General features: G+C 41.1%; 1 protein-coding gene across 1 annotated transcript in view; it reads left to right on the top strand.

Annotated features, from left to right (window-relative positions):
• Positions 1–27,075, top strand: part of LOC136863502 (maltase 1-like) — a 64,723-nt gene that overhangs the window by 21,745 nt on the left and 15,903 nt on the right. The window contains exons 5-7 of the mRNA XM_068225968.1: positions 9,597–9,835; positions 20,403–20,601; positions 23,173–23,428. Of these exons, the coding sequence (XP_068082069.1) occupies positions 9,597–9,835; positions 20,403–20,601; positions 23,173–23,428 (694 nt within the window). The remainder of the gene's footprint in view (positions 1–9,596; positions 9,836–20,402; positions 20,602–23,172; positions 23,429–27,075) is intronic.

Raw genomic sequence — 27,075 nt, 5'->3', positions numbered from 1 at the left:
TTTTAAAATGAGAATTTTTACAGTATATCTAAAAAAACTTAACATGTTACAGAACTGAAAAATGGTATTTTTAATCTCTATTAAACATAAAGAAACGTGTATTTTTAGTTTTCTGAAATACCACTTGGGTAGAGCGGGTGGGGGGGGGGTAAAAGTGACTGAAAATGGTGTTGAATTCTTTTAATTAGGCTACTGATATCTCAAATATGAAGATGTCACAGACGTGAAATTTGATATTTGGAATCTGCTTTAAAAGTAAAGAAACACGTATTGTCGGAAAATCCAATGAAGGGGAGGGGGGTGGTGTGTGTGAAAGAATTGAAAAATTAATTGACTTAATTGTATGAGAATACATACATCTATTAAAAACTAAAGTTGTTACAGACGTGATAATTCGTATTTGGATCTCCTTTAAAAGCAAAGAAGAACGCGTTTGTGGGGGGCGGGGGGGGGGAACTATCTTGGAGGGCGGGAGTGTAAAGGAGTTGAATTCCTTTAATGAGGACACATAAATCAAAAACTGAAGAATTTTGAGTCGTGATAATTGGTATTTAGAAGATCCTTTACTATTAAAGAAACAAGTATTTTTTGCGGGAAAATTCACTTGGGGAGGGGGGAGTAGTGTGAAATGAAGTGCAAAAAGTAAATTATTTTTATGAGGATACTTATATCTCAAAGCTGAAGGTAATAGATGTGAACATTGGTGTTTGGAATCTCTCTTAAACATAAAGAAACAAGCCTTCTTTTAATTTTTCGTGGGGGGGGGGGGGGGGCGGCGGTAAATAAACTAAACGGCGGTGGGGTGTAGAAGGAGGTGAGACCAATTGATTTTACTGTTATTAATGTGCTTATAAGGATCCTCCGTTGCTCAGACGCAAGCGTGCCGGCCTCTCACAGCTGGGTTCCGTGGTTCAAATCCCGTTCGCTCCATGTGTCATTCGTGCTGGACAAAACGGAGGCGGGACAGGTTTTTCTCAGGATACTCCGGTTTTCCCTGTCATCAGCCATTCCAGCAACACATAATAATAATAATAATAATAATAATAATGTTCCGGACCGTCGTCAGATGTGCGGACCGCGCTGGAAACGGCTCCTGGACGGGTAATGACTAAGAATGCATCCTGGCCGCGGGTTCAGTGCCGCCGAGGCACCCAATATGACACCACGCCGGATCTCCCGAATGATTTTATCCATATTAAAAATGATTATAGGAAAAGATGGCACAGATTTACGGACCCAACTGACCGGGAGGAATACCTGAGCCTAACCCGGGAAGTACGAAATCGATTGCTGAAATGGAAGATTGAAAAATGGGAGAAAACGTGCCGTAAAATAATAGAAAACGAGTCAGATCGGGAATTTTGGTGGATTCTCGCAGAAAACGAGTCAGATCGCGAATTTCGGAGGATTATATATCTAAAACAATAAGCATTCAATTATAAATTTCAGTATAATACCGTAGCGAAGCACGGGTATCTTGCTAGTAAAAACTAAAATTGTTACTGACGTGAAAATTGGTATTTGGATCTCCTTTAAAAACAAAGAAGAACACGTTTTGTGGGGCGGGGGGCAAACCACCTTGGGGGGCGGGAGTGAAAAGGAGTTGAATTCCTTTCATGAGGACACATACATCAAAAACTCGATAATTGGTATTTAAAATATCCTTTACTATTAAAGAAATAAGTATTTTTTTGCCGCAAAATTCACTTAGGGTGGGAGGGGGGAGTGTGAAAGGAAGTGAAAAATGTGAATTATTTTTATGGGGATACTTATATCTCAAAACTGAAGGTAATAGACGTGAACATTGGTGTTTGCAATCTCCTTTAAACATAAAGAAACACGCCTTCTTTTAATTTTTTTTGTGGGGGGGGGAGGTGAATAAACTTAACGGCAGTGGGGTGTAAAAGGAGGTGAGACTAATTGATTTTACTGTTCATAATGTACTTATAAGGGGCCTCCGTTGCTCAGGTGGCATCGCGCCGGCCTCTCACTGCTGGGTTCCGTGGTTCAAGTCCCGGTCACTGCATGTGACATTCGTGCTGGACAAAACGGAGGTAGGGCAGCTTTCTCTCCGGATACTCCGGTTTTCCCTGTCATCATTCTTTCCAGCAACACAGTCCAAAATTTCATTTCATTTCATTTCGTTTCATTTGTCATTAATCGATCATTGCCCCAGAGAAGTGCTTCGGCAGCCGGCACAATTCCTATTTTCGCCGCTAGATGAGGCTTTATTCATTCCATTCCTGACCCTGTCGAATGACTGGAAACAGGCTCTAGATTTTCGATGTACTTATTCTGATCATAAACCGATCATTCTTAATATTTCCTGGGTTCGTTTTCAACAACCATATTTTCCTTCGGAGAACGTTCTTAGATTACAGTAGATTCTCCTGGCATATAAATAAAAAATTAAACACATTTGAAATAAACGATAGGAATGAGATTGACCGTCAAATTGTTCACCTCTATAATAAGGTCAATAATGCACGGAAGTATGTCATTCGTATCGCCAGAAATCCCGCACACTTGCCTACGCGCGACAATGGTGCTGATCACATTGTCAACAATGACAATGGCAGCAGATGTAATTTACCGCCAAGTAGCGGTCTTACATCTTGCTGTGGTGTCCAGAACATCATCATTAATAATAATAATAATAATAATAATAATAATAATAATAATAATATTGTTTTGGACCGTCGTCAAATGTGCGGACCGCGCTGGAAACGGGTCCTGGACGGGTAATGACTAAGAATGCAGTCCGGTCGCGGGTTAAGTACCGCCAAGGAACCCAAGACGACACCACGCCGTATCTCCTGAATTATTTGATCCATATTAAAAAATTCTTATACGAAAAGATGGCAAAGATTTAGGGACCCAACTGGCCGGGTTGAATACCTGGACCTAGCCCGGGAAGTACGAAGTCGATTGCTGGAAAGAAAGATTGAAAAATGGGAGGAAACTGGCCGTAATATATTAGGAAACGAGTCAGATCGCGAATTTTGGTGGATTCTCGCAGAAAACGAGTCAGATCGCGAATTTCAGCGGATTATATATCTAAAACAATAAGCATTCAATTATAAATTTCAGTATAATAGCGTAGCGAAGCACGGGTATCTTGCTAGTACATTTATAAATAAACCTGAAGCTGAACATACAAAACCATATAATATCCATCAGACCATTCTGATTGCTGGAACAATGACCAACTGGGGTCGAGCAGAGACCCGTGTACTTTGTCACATCCACCTGTATCGGTCACACGACTGACCCGCATGGGTCGAACCGATGACCATTTGAGGGCCGTGGGCGCTAATACAAAGAGACCTTGCAGTCGCATTCACGTTCCGCGTGATGAGCTGCCTCCAGAGCTATTTACACACATATACTATACAATATATAGTCTGAATCCTACCTAAGGAATGCTATCGTTAACAAGAAGGAACTCGACGGAGGCACCCTAGTCTAACCGTCTAGATGTACGAGCATGCCAGTGTCAGTTCTCCTGAAGGAATCTTATCTTATTATTTACGTCATCACTTCAACACATCCTAGGAAGGTGTCCCTGAAATCTCATATGATTGATATTCACTAGCCGTGGTCTTAATCACAAGGCTTTATGAACATCGGCCCCGAAGGGAAACCTAACACTTTGGCATCTAAACAGCCTAACTCGCGGACACCACTATCCTTATTAGTTTACTATCACTGATATATATTATTATTATTATTATTATTATTATTATTATTATTATTATTATTATTATTATTATTATTATTATTATTATTATAGTTATCCCAGCCTAACTTCGTTTAATTTGTAATAATTAGCATTCCACCACACTCTCGTTCTTACGGCGAGTTAACCTCTATTATTTCTCGGACTGTGATGCTTCAAATATAACCATACATAACCATACATGCAGCTTGTCCTCGTTCGTTCGTAGACCTACCGTACTAGCGTGCAATCCCATACACACTTCGTAATTCAGTCTATATTCGCGCACGGCCCGCGGCTCAATAATTCAATATCTCCAGTCACCCGGATTGCGTATATATTCCTTATTTCTCTCGTAGCTTCTTTATTAATCTTCATGATGCTGGGATCCTTCTCCCACTCTTACATCAAAGCAATATTTTCCTCAATTGTTATTCATAGATTTCATTTCCCTCGACGGCAACAGTACGGTCTAATTATTTATCAAACTGCATATTATTCAATTGACCCCATACAACACTTGACTTGTTTCTCTGAGGTTAATCTACGCAACTGACTTTGCGGTGTGAATTTATATTCCTACGAAACATTAACGTTCACGGGCACATTCCGTGGTCTTTAACCACAATTTAAGCAATAAATTTAGATCACATTTAGAACTTGCTCGCACCCGATGGCAGCGTTCGGACACATTTAATTATCATAATTTCTTATTTACATAAAATTTGGAAACCGGGTTCATGAGTTGAGCATGACATTGGTGGTCCCTAGTCACTCCTACATTTAAACCCTTAATATCTACCATTTAGCACTGTTCACATTTATATTTCATTTTTAATCCGGAAAGTTGACGCTATTGACAGCCACCGGCAAAATCTCGGCATCTCAGTCACATTTATTATTAACAGAAGCAACCTTTAGCACAACAACATGCCTTATATCTAACAATACAAACTATAAGCCGTACAACTACGCGTAATAGGCCTACTAACAGCACACAGCTCAGCCTGGATCTCATTCTTCAAAAGACATGCATGAAACGCATTGCAAATAAACAAACAAAGAAATCGAAAACAAAATATATACTAGAACGCAAACTTCAATTAATGCTTCAACCCATTGTTCCCATTTTAACGTGTCCCTTCATCGCGTTTAAAACTTAATCATGTAACCGTGAAGCGGCCCATCTACTACACACAAGTAATCATTTTTAAGAAAATTTATCCCCCTTCTGTTAATGCGATAGCAATTCTACATAATTTTAATATCAGGGTACTCATCTGATTCTTCGGCGTGCTAAACGGACAAAGGGCTGAGTCCCCAAATCCGCCTAGAAACCCATGGCGCTGGTAGCGGTACCAAGGAGGTGAATTTATCCAAGGCATTTGCCGGACACACGCATCTTCACCTAACAACAAATAAAGTTCAAGCATATTCGAATACCTTGGTGCCTAATGCAACTAACACCTTCGCGGTACAATCTTCATTCCTCTCCCGAACCAAGGAAACTGCGATAAGTTTCGTCCAATATCGCATCAGGCGATGCGGCGCACACTCCATGGTAATCGAATGAGGCACTTCTGAAAATGTCTGTGTCTTTGTCAGTTAGTGTTTGTTTCGTTGACCATGTACATTTCCAAAGGATGACTGTGCTTCGAAGTCTGTGACAGCTGGGCTGCAGTATGTGTGACCGTAACCAGTCTCTCCTTCCAACGAATGCTAAAAATGATCATTAACTTATCTGCTCACTGTCTATTGTGTGAATTAATCTCGCGGTAACTCTAACTTCTGCATGACGTGCAACCCCATGAGGGAGCGCATATGTGTCCCTATCGCAGTGTGCGCAAGTGTAGCCGGTAGTTATGATGAGCAAATGCAGGCTGAGTCTCTTCTTGTATTTCACGTAGGTACATTGTCTATGCTGTTTCTGCCCCTGGCGTCCGTCAGTAAATATTAATTAAGGTAACACCACCCAATTAGTGAAATGATAATACTGCCCGATGCTGAAGTGTTCGCTGTCACTCCGAGTACTTCAGTACTGTTCTTAGTTGTGTAACGAGTAGTCGTCCATTGAAAATCATAGATTGACCCCGCGATTGACTGTTCAGAAGTAGTAGTGGTTGAAGTCGTTAGGCAGCATAAATAATACTTCCGTGACTTTTCCGAGGTCATGTCGGAGAGAGACTACAGGTTTCCCATATCGACGTTTGCAGACTAAGCCGGGTATCGAAGCGTGGCCCACTCGTATGAGACGTGATTTTGACCTTCTCAACGTAGTTTGATCCATAATGGGTCGTTGGATCAAAAGTTGTGATCAAATCCTTGTCCTCGCCCTTTCGCGGGCATTTCAGCTTCGGTCTTGGCGTCATTTGTATTAGGAGATAGCTGGGGTCAGTTCTTAGAAATCGATACGTTAAATCAATAAAGTTTTTGCACCTTCTTTTATGGAGATGACCTTCGAAAATTCTCACGGTTATGATTCCGTAATCAGCATAACTTATGTATCATGAACAGTGAAAGTTAGTAGATTAAGCCCTCGCAAAAATCTTAGGAGGCATTACTGTACGAAGGTGCGCGATTTCTTATGAAGTGAGATTGGCATTGATTTTGTTAAGATATATTTTTAGTAGATAATTATTGTTTAATAAGATTTATGAGTCTACAAGATTTTCTTTTTATTTGTTTTTTGAAAGTAGTTTAATCCCTACTTTGTTTTTGATTTTCAAATTGATTTTTAGTATTGGTGCTCGGAGTAGGAGGGAGTTTGAATATTCCATCTTTTCAGGCGTGATAAACTTCATGACAACAGGCCCTGAGGCATTGGGCGGGCATGTACCCTCTTTCTGAGTAGGGCCTATTCCAGAAATATGGAAGGGGTGAGTGGAGCAGGTGTTCCCATCTTGCTTTCCAGGTAATGCGCTAAATGGTCATGCTGCTCCTTCTAATGTCAGTTTTATCTGCCTTGCCAGTCACTCAAGACATACAGTAAGCTCCTGAATTAGGAATGCTTTTAACGTCGAGGATTACCACTACTCTACTGTTAAAGTGTGGAACTTCATTAATGCTCATTGTCTGCTTCTGTAACTATTTGAGGGTAGTAAATATTTCGTCATTGCGAAAAACTGTGGGATATGAAACTATATACCAGCGTAAAATTATAATATTCCAATGATATCTCAAAATTTGACACGAAGCCTAGGCCGTCCGGGTACAATACTAGGTCTGATGAAACGATTTGCCGAGTTTCTATTGATCTAAATGACTTGCACATAATATTCCATTATTTAAGAAAATCACCGATGATCACGTATGTGACGTGGTTTACGTCTTCCCTCAATGGCATAATTGTCCTCTAAAATCACTCTAAATTCAAACATAAAGAACTTTTCTCAGTTTTCTAAAGCTATCTTTAGTCAATGACGTAAAATTAATATAACTAATCGAAAGTTATTCTCACACATAAGATGTTCCTCACTGAAATTAAGCAATTTTAACATATTCATCAGTTCCTTCGACGTCTATCCTTTACTTTTTCGGAGGCTGTTGATAAAGCTTTCAATGTAATCTTTAGGTACATTCTTACCTGAGTCAAGCATATTTTTTCATAACTGCTGCTATGTGTTTCACAGAGCACTTCCTTGTCCTGTTTTAGTGAAGTATTCAACCCGAAGATTGGTTAGATTCTCATATAGCACCACCAAAGGTTTTGTGGTTATTGAGAAACCGCAAGAATTGATGGCAGCGTCATAATGAGGCGTACAAGGCACAATGAGGCGAACAGGGCATAATGAATGGACCAGTTTTGCCTCTGCTTTCCTCATCGGGCCAGAATGTGCAGAACGTGACCCTGTGATCAGCACCTTTCACAACAGTTTTAGACGGACGATGCAGTCGTGCTCCGACTGTCATTACACACTACTACCCATAACTCATTACCTTCCATGTCCGGGTCCTTCGCTGAATGGTCAGCGTAGTCGCTTTCGGTTCAGCGGGCCCCGGGTTCGATTCACAGGTCGGGTCGGAGATATTAACCTTAAATGGTTAATTCCCCTGACTCGGGGACTGCACCAGGCTAGCAATAGCCACACGGAATTATTATTATTAGCAGCTTTCATACGGTCGCAGCCATAAATGAGACTACCGAGCGAGTTGGCCTTGCGGTTAGGGCCACGCAGCTGTGAGCTTGCATTAGGGAGATAGTCGGTTGGAACCACACTGTCGGTAGCTCTCAATATTGTCTTCCGTGGTTTCCCTTAATTACCTTAATTAAGCCTACGGCCTACGGCCGCTTCCTTTCCACTCCTTGTCCTTTCCTATCCCATCGTCGCCGTAGACCTATCTGTGTCAGTGTGACGTAAAGCAACTTATAAAAAAAAATTAAAATGAGACTGAGACTTCAGTGGAAGCTACATTTTGCTCTATTCTGCGCCATGACACAGATTCAAAGATCTTGTATCATATTGGCCATGTTTTCAAGTCTTCGCCACCGGGCGAGTTGGCCGTGCGGTTCGTATCCCACTGTCGGCAACCCTGAAGATGGTTTTCCGTGGTTTCCCATTTTCACACCAGGCAAATGCCGGGGCTGTACCTTAATTAAGGCCACGGCCGCTTCCTTCCCATTCCTAGCACTTTCCTGTCCCATCGTCGCCATAAGACCTCTCTGTGTCGGTGCGGCGTAAAACAAATAGCAAGAAAAAAAGTCTTCGCCAGTTTGTTTTATGTTCAATCAGAGCCGAGTCTTTGTACTTGTCAAGTAAATCATCTCATTGTGATGGTATTACTGTACCTTCAACGGATCTCTGTCACGAGTACCAGATTTATGAAGTGATTTACAGGCCTTATTTGTTCCTTCCAGCAATGAAGTGAGCCACATTTCGCGCAAACGCTGAGCGGGCCTTTGTAAAAATGTATACACCCTAAATGTCCAGGCTAGAATGGTGTCGTCTGTCGTCCAAACAGAATATGCCGGATTTTACAATCCCATAGCAAGTCATTTTAAGGTTTGTCTGAAGTAGTCAGCTATACAAGTTGGTAGCTATCGTTGTTCAGTTCTTGTTAGAATATCTTACTCATCTTTTTACCTCTGAATTTTACGTATTGCCACACTCAGTATCTGTTTTATTTGTAGTTGTATCTAATTTGTCCCTATGGTCATTTTGCAGATGGATGACATTGTTCATGCTCTATTTAAATCGTCGTCTGTAAGCCAACTTGTTAGATCTTATAATGTGTGCAGTATAGATTTCATGTTGTACCTGTAGTTATGAATAATTTGTTCTATTCGAGCTTGAAAAGTAGAAAACCCTTACATCCTGACTCAAAATTCTATATAATGCATAGTCCTTCTACATAAAATCAACGTCCATCTTGGATACCATCCTGTTCTTATTTTCTCGTACAGTATAGGCTACAGACATTTTGTGGGAACGCAAGCATTTATTTAGCGACGGAAATATCTATTAAATTTCCCACCGTAATTCTGTATTCTGTCAGTTCTTGCCATCTCTACGACAGATTTCCCACGGATAACTGTGTAGCGTAGTTAATTAACCATTCTCCCCATGCTATCAGGTTGTGGATCACAAACCTACGCAATTGGTTGGGTTTTTATATTGCTGGAATGTGAGAGGCTATAAGAATATTTTGACTGCCATGTTGAAGAACAGTTTTCAGAGCAAAACTTAGCTCATGATGTATCATAAAGCCATCAACTCCTAAATAACGAAGTAATATTACTTATTAAGATTGCCAATCTTACTTAGTGAGACTATTTCACTATTCATACATTATCCTTCAGATATCCTTCCTTTAATAATCTCTCAACCTTAATAACAGAAAGGAAACACATAACTAATTCCGTAATTGTTTACACTTTCAGGAAATTATCGAGTTCTGGTTGGAAATTGGGGTGGATGGCTTCCGAATAGAATCTCTAGCATATCTGTATGAAGATATCAGTCTCAGAGATGAGCCCCACTCCAGTAATCCAACTGCTGCATCTGATTATGCCAAACTGGATCACGTTTACACGTACAATCTCCCGGAAGTGAGGGATACGGTGGCTCAGTTTCGTCATGTTCTTGATAAATATGCCAATAGCACGGACCAAATAAATAGGTGAGTAGACATTATAAAGTTCAATATATTAAACATTGATCAGGTTTTCGGCTAGAAGGTGAGCCTAGTAGCCTTCGATTCAGAGAGTCCTGAGTTCTAATCTCGGGTGGGTGGGGATTTTAGCCACGACTGGTTAATTCCTCTAGCTCAGGGGCTGAGTGTTTGCGTTCAACTTTATACATATTTTCGTTTACACAAAACACCACCGTATGAAAACGCAGCAAACAATATATCCCTCCATATAGGTTTGGCGTCAGGAAGGGCACGTGGCGGTAAAACTGGGCTTATGCATACATACATACATACATACATACATACATACATACATACATACTGCACCCGTCATGCCGGGCTCAGCTCGGCCGGTGAGCGAGGATCTCCAGGGGGTAGATCGTTCGCTTATCGGCTGTGCGAAAATTTCAAGTGCAGGGATAGATGATGAACTAGTGGCAAATGAGAGAAAGCTAAATAGGTTTCACACATTTATTACAACTACTGCTCTTCTCAATTCTACAAATAATGTACAAAATCTAGGAATTTTCATATGACTTGTCTTCTTTTATGTCGTTACCAACATGGACACTCCATCGATAAATGGAACTGCAAATGCCTGAGTCTGTAAATATAATATTTAGACTTTTAGTTGAAAAATAATTAAACGATTAATAATAATTAATTTGAGATTATCTCTTCCATTAATAATTAAATGATTTGAAAATAAAATTTCCTTCCTCAATGGACTTAACTTAAATCGAGTTTGAAAATGATCATTTTCATTCCTTTCTGAAAATTAAATACAAAAATTTTCTCCCATGAAATTATGGTTGAATCGTCTTCCTTGACCTTTAAATTAGTTAATAAATTCCCTTTTATAATTATTCAGTAGTTGATCTTCACACAATACTTTGGAACTTGACATCATGTCAACCGACATTTACCCATTGATTGAAAATAATTAGTTATATTACTTTTACAACTTCGATTTTGTGAGTTCAATCCAATGACATGGCCTATACTTATTTATATGTTTTCGCTAGTTAAGACCCTATTCTTCCTTAAAAACGAATAAAATTCACTAAAGGTTTAAATTCTGTCAATAGTGAACCACTAAAGTTGGCATAAATTTGGCCAAAAAATCCACGAAACAGCGAAGAGCATCATCACAAATATTGGCTGTAAAATTACAATAAGCAAAATACAGACAAATCACACACACCACATTCACACAAAGATACACGGGAATATTATATACATATTTACACGAATGCTAGCCCTTGATTATTATTTTCATGTTTAGTCAAAGTCAGGGAAAATATTCTCATGATGACAATATCGTGGGGACTTCCTCTCATCAACTTGAGATGTGATAGAGCAATGATTATCACTTTATTGAAGAACTCAGTCATACGACGATGTTCAGGGAAAATTTACGAGCAAAAATCATCCGAAAATCATCGACAAAATTGCTTAAACACAGGTCAGAATGAACATTCCGCGCATGCGGTTCATGAGCTGCGATATTTATTTTTACTTCTCCACCATAATTGTGGCTCTCAATTAATCTGCGCTCACAACGAAGAAATTACGTCAGGTAACATATTTTCTTCTTAAATTGACTCAATAATGGATGCACAACTTATCTGCTAAATTCAATAATATCCATCTACCAGTCAAATAATTATAATAGCACAGCAAAAATATATACAAATGTATCGGTCAGATACTGCCATTTCCCAGGCCTAAATTAATACAAATGAGCGCACATCAACCTTATTCAATAATAATTATTATCATGCTCATGACCTTAGGTGTTCTTTTACGCGATAATTAGGTTAATTTATTTTTATTTTTATTATTATTATTATCCCTGGCCGCGCAAGATCATACATGCGGAAGCTACTGCACAAGAATATCTCAGATGACTCTATCGCACTCGGAATCCAACCATACGTCGTATAATCGAGGAACGAACTCTGATATAATGGAATCCACGAAATTACTGTCCCATCTGATCTCAATTCAAGTATAAAAAATTATTCAAATAATCCTAGTTTAACGTTGAGGTCGTATTACTTTTATCTCTCCTGGCACAATGAACTCGGGACAGTTGAAACATTTCTCGATGACATTCACTCAAAACAAGCTAATAGGTTCAAAATACACACACTCATTCCCAAACTACCTTCACCAAGAAAGAAGAGGCGGAAAAAATTCTAACTAATAGAAATTCTTCTAAGCAAATAAGTAGAGGCTATATCATTACACTTTACATTTACAAATAGGAAGAAAGAATAACAATGTTTAAATATTACTTGGTGGTGACTGTCGATCGTAAAACTCGGGCTGATGACCTAGTGCATTACCGCGTTACGCACCATCGATCCTGGTCTCGCCCGTCTGAGCTGCTTTACATTCTACTCGTTCATTGAGGACATGCTGGCTCGCTGGAAACCATACCATTCATCTCGTAGGAAGACAGGCATCCTGACTTGCACTCGAACCAATGATCTCCTCTGTGGAAGTTCTTGCGAAAGCTGAAACTGAAAATTAAGTCTGAGACAAGTCCAAAACACACACCGCTGTTTGACGAGATGGAAAAGCAACTTATCTTTTAATATCTTCAGTTAATTGTAAGTAGAATCCGTGGATGTCTGAACTGCTATCTGCAAGATGTTGGAAGCTCTAAATAAGACGAAGTTCCCCAGTAAGCAAAATGCGTCTTCTCACGTCTGTAGTTGAAGTCAGAATAAATTCCCACTCGTCGCGTTCAGAGGTAGAAATTTCAGAGTAAAGTTTCCCTAGGAAAATCCATAATTCACCGTCTTAAGACAGGGGTGCGTCTTTTCATTATACACGATTGGTCACTTCATTAACTTCACACCAAATTGATCACTTGATTGGCTGCCATAGTCAGACGTCATATACCTTTACTAATATCGATCGAACACTTGACACACATTTCGCCTGATCACGTGGTATTCACGGCTGATTTGAAGGTTACTTGGCTAGCGGTATCTGCTCTCCCCCTCTTGCTCGCCCTTGGCTGGGATTTCCGAACACCTGGTGACTGGTTCTAGCCGACTCGACGTGCTAAAACTCCCTTCCTGGTTCACGAAATAATGTTCCAATTTACAGTAGAAACAAAATATTCTCCAGTAAATGATTTTTACCACTTTTGAAGGGGACAATACATACATACATACATACATACATACATACATACATACATACATACATACATACATACATACATACATACATACATACATTATATCGGTCCCAACTAATACAAAAAGGCCAAGAAGATGAAGAGCTATCAAATATTGAGCTATATATGACAGCCTGATGGTTCATGATTTCGAGGCAAAATTTCAGCAGCTCGTTTTATCTTAAAGGCCATGAGTATGAAAGGGGTGTTAAACACATACTGCCGCACATGTAACGCAGATACGTTATCGAAATATCACTGGAGGCTGCTTTCTGCTCTTCATAAATTTGCAACAATCTGTTGCAGCAACAGAGAAAACATAAAGGAAACAACACAGAACATACGTAATATTCCTGCGGTTATAGTGAGGTGAAAAGCAGAGAGAAACTCTTTTTTTGCCTAAAGTTTCCGGCAATTTAGGTGTGGCAGTTGAGGATGAATGGTCTTCAATATGATGTAGAAGTGTAGCAAATGCTCCCCTAAGTTCTTTGGGCTGTTCCAAGTTTTCTATTCCATTCCCGTCGTACGTCACGTGACAGTCATTTGAAAAGAATTTTGTAGCATTCATAGTAGTGGTGAGATGATTGATATCTTACGTTCTCTGCAACAAACGAAACTCTTCCCGAAATGTAGGCCTATGTGTCAATCTCCTTGTCGGTCACACAGACCATACTCTTCATATGGCTTCTTCTTCTCCTCCTTTACATGTTTACCCTCCAGGGTCGGCTATGCTGAATAGGGGCCTAGTGGAGGGATGGGAAGGTTGGATGGGACAGGCAAGGAAGAGGGAAGGAAGCGGCCGTGGCCTTAAGTTAGGTACCATCCCGGCATTTGCCTGGAGGAGAAGTGGGAAACCACGGAAAACCACTTCCAGGATGGCTGAGGTGGGAATCGAACCCACCACTACTCAGTTGACCTCCCGAGGCTGAGTGGACCCCGTTCCTGCCCTCGTACCACTTTTCAAATTTCGTGGCAGAGGCGCGAATCGAACCCGGACCTCCAGGGATGGCAGCTAATCACGCTAACCACTACACCACAGAGGCGGACTCCTGAAAACTTATTAACTCTTATTGTCATTCGTATTTTTTTAAGTTGCATTTTTGTCGACTGCTGTTCATTTCCAGATAAAGACGTGTATCCTGTGATTACTGTCACACTATTCTAACATTCTTCATCACAGAAATAATCGTCTGAAGCTCCCAAATTTAGGTTCATCAATCTCAAAAACTACTAGAGATGTGCTGAGGTATGTTGAATTACGATGTAGAATTCAAAAAAGAATACGTCCTTAAAATGATTCACATTAAACTACTATCACCTTGTATATCATATGCACAGTCGTTCAAAATATGAGCGGATTATATTGTATGTTACTCACATTTAATACGCTGTATTTCATCAAACGTAACTTGAATTGTAATTAAATATAATTCACCTTCCATATAGATATAAACCCTGTGGTGGAAACCCACAACACACATTATACCCATAGGTTAAATTATTTCTGAGCAAAGTGTACCGGGCGAGTTGGCCGAGTGGTTAGGGGCGCGCAGCTGTGGGTTTGCGTACGGCAGATAGTGGGTTCGAACCCCACTGTCGGCAGCCTTGAAGATGATTTTCCCGTGGTTTTCTATTTTTACACCAACCAAATGCTGGAACTGTACCTTAATTAAGGCCACGGCCGCTACCTTCCCACTCCTAGGCCTCTCTTATCCCATCGTCGCCATAAAACCCATCTGTGTCGGTGTGACGTAAAGTAAATAAAAAAATGAAAAATAAAAGTGTACCTGTAAGGAACTTACAATGCGCTCTTTTCTTTCAGCGACTGGACATAAAGGCAATGAATAGTTGATCAGTGATCTTCTAGTCAAAGTTGTCCACGTCGCTGCGTTTGTACTCGTTTGGTATTGTGTTTTTCATTTGTTAGAAACAAGAAAATATTGATATTCGACAAAGAAATAGCCTACATTTTCAGCTAAGAAAATAAAACGGAAGGGAATTCTTCCTGATTTAGAATTAAAATCATACAAATTTAGAGAATTACATACATTTGATGGAATTCAAACATATTCGGTAATAATAATAATAATAATAATAATAATAATAATAATAATAATAATAATAATAATAATAATTTCATGTAGCTATTTCTAGCCGGGTGCAGCCCTTGTAAGGCAGACCCTCCGATGAGGGTGGGCGGCATCTGTCATGTGTAGGTAACTGCGTGTTATTGTGGTGGAGGATAGTGTTATGTGTGGTGTGTGAGTTGCAGGGATGTCGGGAACACCAAAAACACCCAGTCCCGGAGCTAAGGGAAATATTAAAATCTCCAACCCGGCTGAGAATCGAACCCGGGACCTTTGGACCAATGGCCAGCATGCTAACCATTTAGCAGTGGATCCGGTCAACATATTCGGTTACCTGTGGAGATTGACTGGTCGTAATTGTGACTTGAAATTTCTTCTTATTCTTATCCTTATACAGTCACCACATTCGTCCATAAAAGTAACAAAACTACAATAGTAGAATTTCCATGACTACCCTGATTTCGCATTAGGTTTTGCAGCCACTAGTTCTCGTGGTGTACACTTATATCATGTACAGGTGTGTACTGAAAATGAAAACCTACAACCTGTTTTCCAGTCTTTGACCGGGTCAGGGATGGAATGAATGAAACATATATAGGCTGTTATTACAATGGGGTCGCCACTCCCAAGGTGATTTATTAATGAGTGATAAATGCTATGAAATGATAATGGAGAGTGTTGCTGGAACGAAATGTGACAGGGAAAACCGGAGTACCCGGAGAAAAACCTGTTCCGCCTCCGCTTTGTCCAGCACAAATCTCACATGGAGTCACCGGGATTTGAACCACGGTATCCAGCGGTGCGAGGCCGACGCGCTGCCGTCTGAGCCACGGAGGCTCTGTACAGGTGTGTACTAAGAGCTGGAAATGCATGGCAAAAACTGGGATCGAAGTGAATGTTACTATTGTTGTTTCATTTAAAGGGCATGGAACGTCATGGTCAATAGCCTCTTGTGAGTACTTTCTGATAACCTGTGTAGGTCTTCCTGTACTGTTATAGTAGTTCAAAATTTAGCGGTCTCTAAATATGATGATGATCATACACCGTGCCAAGTCATTTTACCCCTTTAATGAACATCAGTCTGATTTGGCGATGTCCCCTACACGAGTTATTAGCTACAATTTTTGTTGACAAATACATCGCAATTGGAAAATGAGTTGCCAAGAAATATCTATGATTCTCTAGATATTTAAATGTTTAGTTTGGACATAAGGCATTATGCTGCATTGCATTGTAGATAAGGGTATTTGCAACAGTAAGCAGCTTAATGTAATTAATGGCATATGCTACAGTACTGGGAACAAAACCTTAGGTGGACTGGAGGAAGAAGAAAATCTGAGAAATCATTTCATTCTTCTTCTTCTTCTTAATCTGCTTACCCTCCAGGGTTGGTTGTTCCCTCGGACTCAGCGAGGGATCCCACCTCTGCCGCCTCAAGGGCAGTGTCCTGGAGATTCAGACTCTGGGTCGGGGGATACAACTGGGGAGGAGGGCCAGTACCTCGCCCAGGCGGCCTCACCTGCTATGCTGAACAGGGGCCTTGCGGGGGGATGGGAAGTTTGGAAGGGATAGACAAGGAAGAGGGAAGGAAGTGACCGTGGCCTTAAGTTAGGTACCATCCCGATATTTGCCTGGAGAAGTGGGAAAGCACGGAAAACCACTTCGAGGATGGCTGAGGAGGGAATCTAACCCAGCTCTACTCAGTTGATCTCCCGAGGCTGAGTGGATCCCATTCCATCCCTAGTACCACTTTTCAAATTTCGTGGCAGAGCCGGGAATCGAACCCGGGCCTCCGGGGGTGGCAGCTAATCACACTAACCACTACACCACAGAGGCGGACCAAAATCATTTAATTACGATATATTATTTCCATTTGTTTTATTCTTCTTACATTTCCGTTATTTTGTGGCAGAGAAACAAAACAATATTTCACAAAATATTAACTTAGAAGGCAGCAGGTACTTTACATTAATTTAAACCGTCAAGTTTCAGCTGATCTACTTGTCATTCTTCAGGCTGTATAAAAGCATATGACAGGGTACCGAGGGAAAAGATGTTAACTATACTGGGGGACCATGGGATTAAGGGTAAATTATTAAAATCAATCAGATGCATTTATGTTGACAATTGGGCTTCAGTGAGAATTGATGGTAGAATGATTTCATAGTTCAGGGTACTTACAGGGGTTAGACAAGGGTTTGTTGTTCGTAGTTTACATGGATCATCTGCTGAAAGGTATAAAGTTGCAGGGAGGGATTCAGTTACGTGGAAATGCAATAAGCAGTCTGGCCTATGCTGACGACTTGATCTTAATGGCACATTGTGCCGAACTTGAAAATAGGTGCAATGAGTATGGTATGAAAATTGGCCTTTTGAAGACTAAATTGATGTCAGTAAGACATCCAAAACAACTGAATGTTAGACTGGTGATACAAAGCTGAAACAGGTAGATAATATCAAGTATTTAGGATGTGTGTTATCCTAGGATGGTAATATATAAGTGAGATTGAATCAAGGTGCAATAAAGCTAATGCAGTGAGCTCGCAGTTGCGATCAACAGTATTCTGTAGAAAAGGAAGTTACTGGGCGAGTTAGCCGTGCGCGTAGAGGCGTGCGGCTGTGAGCTTGCATCCGGGAGATAGTAGGTTCGAATCCCACTATCGGCAGCCCTGAAGATGGTTTTCCGTGGTTTCCCATTTTCACACCAGGCAAATGCTGGGGCTGTACCTTAATTAAGGCCACGGCCGCTTCCTTCCAACTCCTAGGCCTTTCCTATCCCATCGTCGCTATAAGACCTATCTGTGTCGGTGCGACATAAAACAAAAAAGCAAAAAACAAAAAAAAAAACAAAAAAAGGAAGTTAGCTCCCGGATGAAACTATCTTTACATAGGTCTGTTTTCAGACCAACTTTGGTTTACGGGAGCGAAAGTTGGGTGGACTCAGGATAACTTATTCTTAAGTTAGAAGTAACAGACATGAAAGTACCAAGAATGAATGCTGGTACAAACAGGTGGAAACAATGGCAGGAGGGCACTCGGAATAAGGGGAATAAGGCTAAGTTGGGAATGAACTCTGTGGATGAAGCTGTACGCATAAACCGGCTTCGGTGGTTGGTCCATGTGAGGCGAATGGAGGAGGATAGGTTATCTAGGAGAATAATGGACTATGTTATGGAGGGTAAGAGAAATAGAGGGAGACCAAGACGACGATGGTTAGACTCAGTTTCTAACGATTTAAAGATAAGGGGTATAGAACTAAATGAGGCCACCGCACTAGTTGCAAATAGAGGATTTTGGCTACGCTAATGTTAATCAATGCTAAATGATGTGAAGAAGGAAATGGTAGTCTTATCTCAATTTTTATTTTTTGTGGACTTAAGGCTCTTTGCATCTTGGCAACTCAAGTATTCTGGTGGCAATGATCACTTACAGTAGTGTGATAATAAAGTTAAAACATGATTACCCAACAACAACAAGAGCACAACAAGCAATTCCGTGGAAAGAAAATATAACAAGAAATACAACTAGTTTAATATTCTAAGTCCAGCATCGTCATATACAAATTCACACATAACTATTTCCAGTGTTAACACTACGACTTGACTTCACACTACGATGCTGTCTTTAGAAATAAAACCAGAACTTACATACACTCGAAATAAAAGGAACGTAACTTTTTCTGATGGAAAGTATAGAAAGCTGGGCTAAGAAAGTAACTGTTAGAGCTGGGAGCACACAACTGTAAAGTTTGTAATACACTGACTGACAGAGCAAATGCAGCACCAAGAAGGAGTGGTCAGAACTTTATGCCAATTGCAGGGTAGACTGACGTCACTGAGGTATGCTCATGATGTGAAATGCGCCGCTGTGCTGCGCACGTAGCGAACGATAAATGGGACACGGCGTTGGTGAATGGCCCACTTCGTACCGTGATTTCTCAGCCGACAGTCATTGTAGAACGTGTTGTCGTGTGCCACAGGACACGTGTATAGCTAAGAATGCCAGGCCGCCGTCAACGGAGGCATTTCCAGCAGACAGACGACTTTACGAGGGGTATGGTGATCGGGCTGAGAAGGGCAGGTTGGTCGCTTCGTCAAATCGCAGCCGATACCCATAGGGATGTGTCCACGGTGCAGCGCCTGTGGCGAAGATGGTTGGCGCAGGGACATGTGGCACATGCGAGGGGTCCAGGCGCAGCCCGAGTGACGTCAGCACGCGAGGATCGGCGCATCCGCCGCCAAGCGGTGGCAGCCCCGCACGCCACGTCAACCGCCATTCTTCAGCATGTGCAAGACACCCTGGCTGTTCCAATATCGACCAGAACAATTTCCCGTCGATTGGTTGAAGGAGGCCTGCACTCCCGGCGTCCGCTCAGAAGACTACCATTGACTCCACAGCATAGACGTGCACGCCTGGCATGGTGCCGGACTAGAGCGACTTGGATGAGGGAATGGCGGAACGTCGTGTTCTCCGATGAATCACGCTTCTGTTCTGTCAGTGATAGTCACCGCAGACGAGTGTGGCGTCGGCGTGGAGAAAGATCAAATCCGGCAGTAACTGTGGAGCGCCCTACCGCTAGACAACGCGGCATCATGGTTTGGGGCGCTATTGCGTATGATTCCACGTCACCTCTAGTGCGTATTCAAGGCGCGTTAAATGCCCACCGCTACGTGCAGCATGTGCTGCGGCCGGTGGCACTCCCGTACCTTCAGGGGCTGCCCAATGCTCTGTTTCAGCAGGATAATGCCCGCCCACACACTGCTCGCATCTCCCAACAGGCTCTACGAGGTGTACAGATGCTTCCGTGGCCAGCGTACTCTCCGGATCTCTCACCAATCGAACACGTGTGGGATCTCATTGGACGCCGTTTGCAAACTCTGCCCCAGCCTCGTACGGACGACCAACTGTGGCAAATGGTTGGCAGAGAATGGAGAACCATCCCTCAGGACACCATCCGCACTCTTATTGACTCTGTACCTCGACGTGTTTCTGCGTGCATCGCCGCTCGCTGTGGTCCTACATCCTACTGAGTCGATGCCGTGCGCATTGTGTAACCTGCATATCGGTTTGAAATAAACATCAATTATTCGTCCGTGCCGTCTCTGGTTTTTCCCCAACTTTCATCCCTTTCGAACCACTCCTTCTTGGTGTTGCATTTGCTCTGTCAGTCAGTGTAATTTGTTATATGCTAATACTCATTGGCGTGTATGGAGCTATCTTTGGAGTGCCGGGTGTTGAGAGAATAATACACTGTGCACTTTGAATGTTTTAGGCTTATGATGGCTGAAGTATATGACTCCGTAGAAAACACAATGAAATTCTATGGAGATGAGAAACATCCCCTGGCAGATTTCCCTTTCAACTTTCTACTTATCACACAGCTGAACAACCATTCCACCGCCGAGGACGTGATGGAAACTGTGAACATGTGGCTGAGCAACGTCCCGCCCAACAAATGGTCCAATTGGGGGGTGAGTAGCTTCTTAAACTGATGACACCAAAATAATCTTTAGATGCAACTGTTGTTCAACTGAAACATAGACTGATGTCTATAAACTTTTTTTACTTTTTACTTTACTTTACTTTTTTTTTACTTTATGTGTGTTGGACAATTACGCTACAACGACTACATACTGATAAGGGTTCAAGGAAGTCTGTAGATAATCACTGTCACCGTTCAGGTATTTATCTCAACGCCGAAAACGTATCCCTGCACCCTGGATCGCGAACCGCTTGATTAGTGGTAAAATACTTTCTCTTTAGGGACTTCTTTCTTCAAATGGTCGAATACGTGATGGTCTCAAGGGGAGCTGGAAAGGATCCAAAAGAAAGCAGCACAATTTATTCTGGGTGTCCGGCTCCATGGCTATATGGTTAGCGTTCTGGCCTTTGGTAAGAGGGGTCCCGGGTTCGATTCCCGGTAGGGTCGGGAATTTTAACCATCATTGGTTAATTTCGCCGGCTCGAGGGCTGGGTGTATGTGTCGTCTTCATCATCATTTCATCCTCATCATGACGCGCAGGTCGCCTACGGGTGTCAAATCCAAATACCTGCATCTGGCGAGCCGAACATGTCCTCGGACACTCCCAGCACTAAAAGCCATACGCCATTTCATTTTTTGTTCTGGGTGATATCCGACATCCGACAAAAGAATAGTGTTACGAATATGTTGGAAAGTATGCGCTGGGAAGACGTGGATGTAAGGAGACGAACTGCTCGACTAAGTGGTATGTTCCGAGCTGTCAGTGGAGAGATGGCGTAGAATTACGCTAGCAGACGAATAAGCTTGTGTGGAGTTATTGAAAGTAGGAAAAATCTTAATATGAAGATGAAGTTAGAATTCAAGAGGGTAAATTGGGGCAAATATTATTCTATAGGAAGAGGAGTTAGGGATTACCGAGGGAGGCGTTCGATAAATTTCCAACTTATATGAAATCACTTAAGAAAAGTATAGGTAAGCAACAGTTAGGAATCTGCCACCTAGGTGTCAGCTCTAAATGCAGATCATTGATTGATTGATTGATTGATTGATTGATTGACGGGGGAGGTCTTGGCTCTAAGGTGGGTGATCCATAAAACCCCAGCGATAACGGCGCCGAGTGTACATGGTTGCGTTGGCGTGGAGCACATACACACTTCGTGACAGTTTTCCTGGTCAAAAGACCTTCTTTGTAAAAGAAATGAATCATGTCACGTTTTATTCCTTGTTCCAATTGAACAGTCTTTATATTTTTTGGTTGACAATAGACGAGAGGACGATATTCGAATGCAGGAATAACACAGCAGTTCGGAATAAACATACAAAATGAAATTGGTTCGATGGTAGGATCATGTGACACGAATCAAGAAGAGGTCAGCGAAGAGAGTATTGAAGTTTATGGGGAAGGGTTAAGCAATAATTCGACCTCCAGTTCCAGTGAATGTATGCCTGCAGATCGGAGAGACTTATATTTGAGACTAGTGACTGTTTTACTGGCGTTTTGACGTCGCACTAACACCTATAGATTTTGGATGTGTGGGATACAGAGTTCCTTTTGGGGATCATTGTAGGTACCTAGGTGTTAATAAAGATCTTCACTGGGGTAATCACCATATGGGATTGTAAATAAAGGGTACGGATCTCTGCACATGGTTATGAGGGTATTTAGGGGTTGTAGTAACGATGTGAGGGAGAGGACATATAAGTCTCTGGTAAGACCCAAACTAGAGTATGGTTCCAATGTATGGGACCCTCACCAGGATTACTTCATCCAAGAACTGGAAAAAAAATGCAAAGAAAAACAGTTCGATTTGTTCTGGGTGATTTCCGACAAAAGAGTAGCGTTACAAAAATGTTGCAATGTTTGGGCTGGGAAGACTTGGGAGAAACAAGACGAGCTGCTCGACTAAGTGGTATGTTCCGAGCTGTTAGTGGAGAGATAGCGTGGAATGACATTAATAGATGAATACTTTTGAGTGGTGTCTTTAAAAGTAGGAAATATCGCTATGTGAAGGTAAAGTTGGAATTCAAGAGGACAAATTGGGGCAAATATTTGTTTATAGGAAGGGGAGTTAGGGATTGGAATAATTTACCGAGGGAGATATTTAAAGAAATTCCAATTTCTTTGCAATCATTTAAGAAAAGGCTAAGAAAACAACAGATAGGGAATATGCCATCTTGATGACTGTCCTAAATGCAGATCAGTAGTGATTCATCGTTCTTTTGATTGACAGGAAGGGGCATGGACTGGGAAGAAACAACTGTAGCCCTAATTAAGGTACAGTCTGGTATGAACATGGGTAATCACTGGAAACCATATTCCAGTCTGCCGATGCCGGGATTCGATACCACCACCTACCGAATTCAATCTTACATCTACATGCTCGGTGAGACCAGTGAGCAAAACTTTGAAAATTATGACGTTCATAATTGGTACAACCTAAAAATAATTATAAATGATCATTCCTGAGCGATAAACCCTACCTCTTCTATCCTGTATTCGTGTGAAAACTCGTAAGATACGAATTCCTTGACATTCACGCAATGCCACTGTTTCTTGCAGTTGGGAGACCTCGACAACAGCCGTGTAGCCACACGATTTGGAGCTGAACTTGTTGATGGACTGAATATGCTTGCACTTCTCCTTCCTGGGACAGCCATCACGTACGCTGGCGAGGAGATTGGTATGGAGGATACACCCGTTACCTGGGACGAGAATCTCGACCCCGCCGGACGAAATGCGGGTCCCAAGTATTATCAATACATCACACGTGACCCTCAAAGAACGCCTATGCAATGGAATTCAGAGAAGAATGCAGGTAATGCTTCAAAAGAAAATACCACTCGGTTCAATTCATTAGGAAATCTATTCCAAATACAAATTAATCTGTTGTTTGAGAAACAGCACAAGTCCATTTTTTGAAGATTTGTGTTATGAACATAGTTACGTATTTCAAACGTAAGTGCATCCTGCTACACAGAACTGACACAAGTACAATGATTTCCTATCCCAATATCGCAATTTAAAAATCATGGTAGTTTGAGAAATAATACATGTCCAGGATTAACTGTTACGAAGGATATGGAAATCGAAATAGAGTGAAAGCACCTGTGCCTCTGCCTGGAAATGTTAGCAGTAAAGCGTCAACATAGTGTGTCGATAGTGTGTCGTAGAGTTTTTGGAGCACAGAACATTATAGTTTTTAGAAGTAATTATAAAATGTAAATTAAAGCACATAGGAATGTTAAATTGGTCACTGTTAAGAAATCCAGTAAATATTATGGACATTAAGAGTCTTAAAAATAGAAAAGATGAAAATTATTTACGTTTGTTTGAGAAATAGCACAAGTCCTAGTTAAAAAAATATGCCATATAACGAAAACATTTTAGTCATGTGATGGTCAAGTAATTTTAAGATGTTCTTTCGAAAGGTGTAGCACTCACAATCCTTTCATATTTTGTTTGTGTTAAAGACATACTTTTTTAATTGATGTAAAATATACCCTTCTGGACTTGTCCAGTTTATCGAATAACAGATTCAGTTACGATATTCTACTTTCTATTTCTTGAAAAAAGAGGCTTTTAAAGGAGAAAAGGTACAAAACGGGGATCACTCGCACGTGTATCCTCTCAATTTGCGCGGATATCAGCATTAATGGATATTGTCTGATAATGGGCAAAATTAGTTGAAATTGATCATAACAAGTCGGAGAAGTTCGGATGTCAGCCCTCACTTTCTACTTTCCTATCCGATCTTTTCTTGGTCAGCTCCTGCTTTCTTCCGATCCCGATTGTACTGTATTATGTCTACGAAGTATAGGGAGTCTTTCGATTCCACGCCCTTCGAGGGGGTTCCCCATTCATTCGTTGACATCTTCAGGCTTCGAAGGATCTGGCCTCTTTTTTCTGTTATGATTGTTGTTAATAGGGGATGATTTCGTAGTTGTACTTCTCTTTAAAACAATAATCACCACCACCAGACATAGCCTACTGGAAATAATAAGTATTGTCATTGTTTAAACAAATTTAAATGAAGGCTTGTGGTTTGTAATATACGAGACTTAATACTTCAAACTGCTCTAATATATTTAATATGAATGTGCAAGAATATGCTGTTGTTGTTTTTGTTGTTGTTGCTGCTACTTCATTGTATGACCTGGAACGTCAAGGACAACATATCTGTATACTTAACACGTGTGATGTGCATCCGTTGAACTTAGTAGCTGTGTGTGTGTGTGTGTGTGTGTGCATCTTGTATACAATGAGTTGAGCTAGAATTGGGAACGAAGTGATCTTGAACTATGTTAGGTACTCTTCCGGTAATCGCCAGGATTTGATGTAGAAAAAATACAGAAAACTACTCCTAGAATGACGAAAAGTGGTTTTTGACTCACTTTTATTTCCAATTATGTTACCTGAAGGGGAGTGTACTCAAAACGTCTTCATTTTCTGTGGTGTCCATTATGAAACCCTCTCCATTCGAATGGAAGGCTACTATGCTCCCACTGGACTACATGGCATATTTACGCTGATATTTTAATAATTTAGATTTTAACAGTCGATAGACTTAAGAGACGTTGGGATTATTCTCCGAAAATGAGACTTACTAACGTGCCAGTGTATGTAATGACAACAGATTATCGAATTTACACGCCAACGAGCACATCGAGATTGGAACCAGCAACATTTAGTGGAGGAGAAGATTATCTAACTAAATGAGCAACGCGGCCAGCCATCCTTGCATCTAGACACTCTTAAATCCTAATTGATCGTTCCCAGATTCGGCCTGCAATCTTCATCACAAGAGTGGACTGGTCAAATTCAGTCGATTTAATTTGACGTTTGTTCAAATGAACTCTTGTCCAACTGCAGGCCTATTAACTCACGAAACATGAGGCTATTCGGACTCTTTGGCTGAGTTGCCAGCGTGCTGGTCTTAGGTTCAGAGAATCCTTAGTTTGATTCCCGGCTAGACCGGGGATTTTAACTTAATCCCCCCACCTCGGGAATTAGGTATATGTGTTCAGCTTAATACACGCCCCATCATTTACACAAAACAGACTGCACTACCAATCACCACAACAAACAGGCAGTAGTGAATACGTCCCTGAACATAGGGTTGGCGTCAGTAGGGGCATCCGGCCATAAAACTGGGCCAAATTAGCTACAATTGTCGACTTCAGTGAATTGGGAAAATATGACCGGAAGATGAAGACACGAAGGAAGCCGATGTATTCAAATTTTCTAACTAACATACTTAGTTATCAATATCAGAAAGGCTTGCCTTGATCTCACTACTAGTAAATAATGAAACGGTATTGTATGTCGTATCCCGGAGCTCGTTCCCATTCGTTTGACTCGAGAGGAACCTATCCCACTTCGAGGTCGAAAAAACACGGCGTTGTTTATATCATTGAAAGTAATCTCACAGGGACTAGTTTGCATACGTAATGTTATTTGCCAATGGAAAACCTTGTCTTCATGAGAATGCTGGAACTTTGTATTTATTTTTTGCTGGCGGATTTACTCCGCAGTAACTCACATAGGTTTCTGGTGACGATAGGGTAGAACTGAGAAGGAAACAGCCGTTGCCTTAATTAACTTACAGCCTGGTGTGAAGGTGGCAAACCACGGAAAATCACCTTCATGTCTACCGTTGGTGATGTTCAAACACATTAACACTTCAATGCAAATTTAGAGCTACACGGCCCGTACCTCTCAGTCCTTTGGGTGTTGCGAAAAGCATCTGCCTCTGTATAGAAAAGTGACAGGAGTTATACGAGTATGTCACAAAGTTTGGCGTCAGAAGAGACATCCGTCCTTAAAAATGGGATACATCTACAAGAAGTGCCGACACCGGGTAACTGGGAGAAGGTCAGGAGGAGGAACAAGAAGAAAAAGAAGTTATATTTCACAAAGTGGCCATGGTCAGAGTTCACAGAGTGATTAACACATGCTTCATGAGCAACGACTGAAGAAGGAGTCATTGCACTGATCACGGAAGTTCACTTTTTTAAAGTCAAAAGCGAAATCTTTGGTGTGCTAATTATTTCAGGACGTTCATAAAAATACAGCCAGGTTATTTCATATGTGTACCGCGTATGTTCGTCCTGAACAAATTTACTTTTGTTTTAGATCTGTTGAAATTCTGTGATAGGTTGCTACTGTTCAACTTAGTTACAAACATCCGTTATCATCAGTTATTATTAATTACATTATTTTTGTATTCAATACCATCATCGATTTTCTATACTAATTATTTTTAGCTCACACCACTTCATATCATTAACTATGTATTATATAATATTAGGACGGATCATGTACCATGTTTATTAGAGTAGGTAAAACTTGCATATTCGGTGAGATTTGTTGAATAACGTAATATTTTAACCTAAAGTAATTCAGAAGCTGACATGTAGTTGTGCAAAGCTAGGTATTAATAAGAGGAAGTGTGGGAATGCGTCG

Source organism: Anabrus simplex, chromosome 2 (assembly GCF_040414725.1).
Source record: "Anabrus simplex isolate iqAnaSimp1 chromosome 2, ASM4041472v1, whole genome shotgun sequence".
NCBI lineage: Eukaryota > Metazoa > Arthropoda > Insecta > Orthoptera > Tettigoniidae > Anabrus > Anabrus simplex.
Note: the sequence above shows the minus strand (reverse complement) of the source record. Positions and strands in the feature narration are given on the sequence as shown.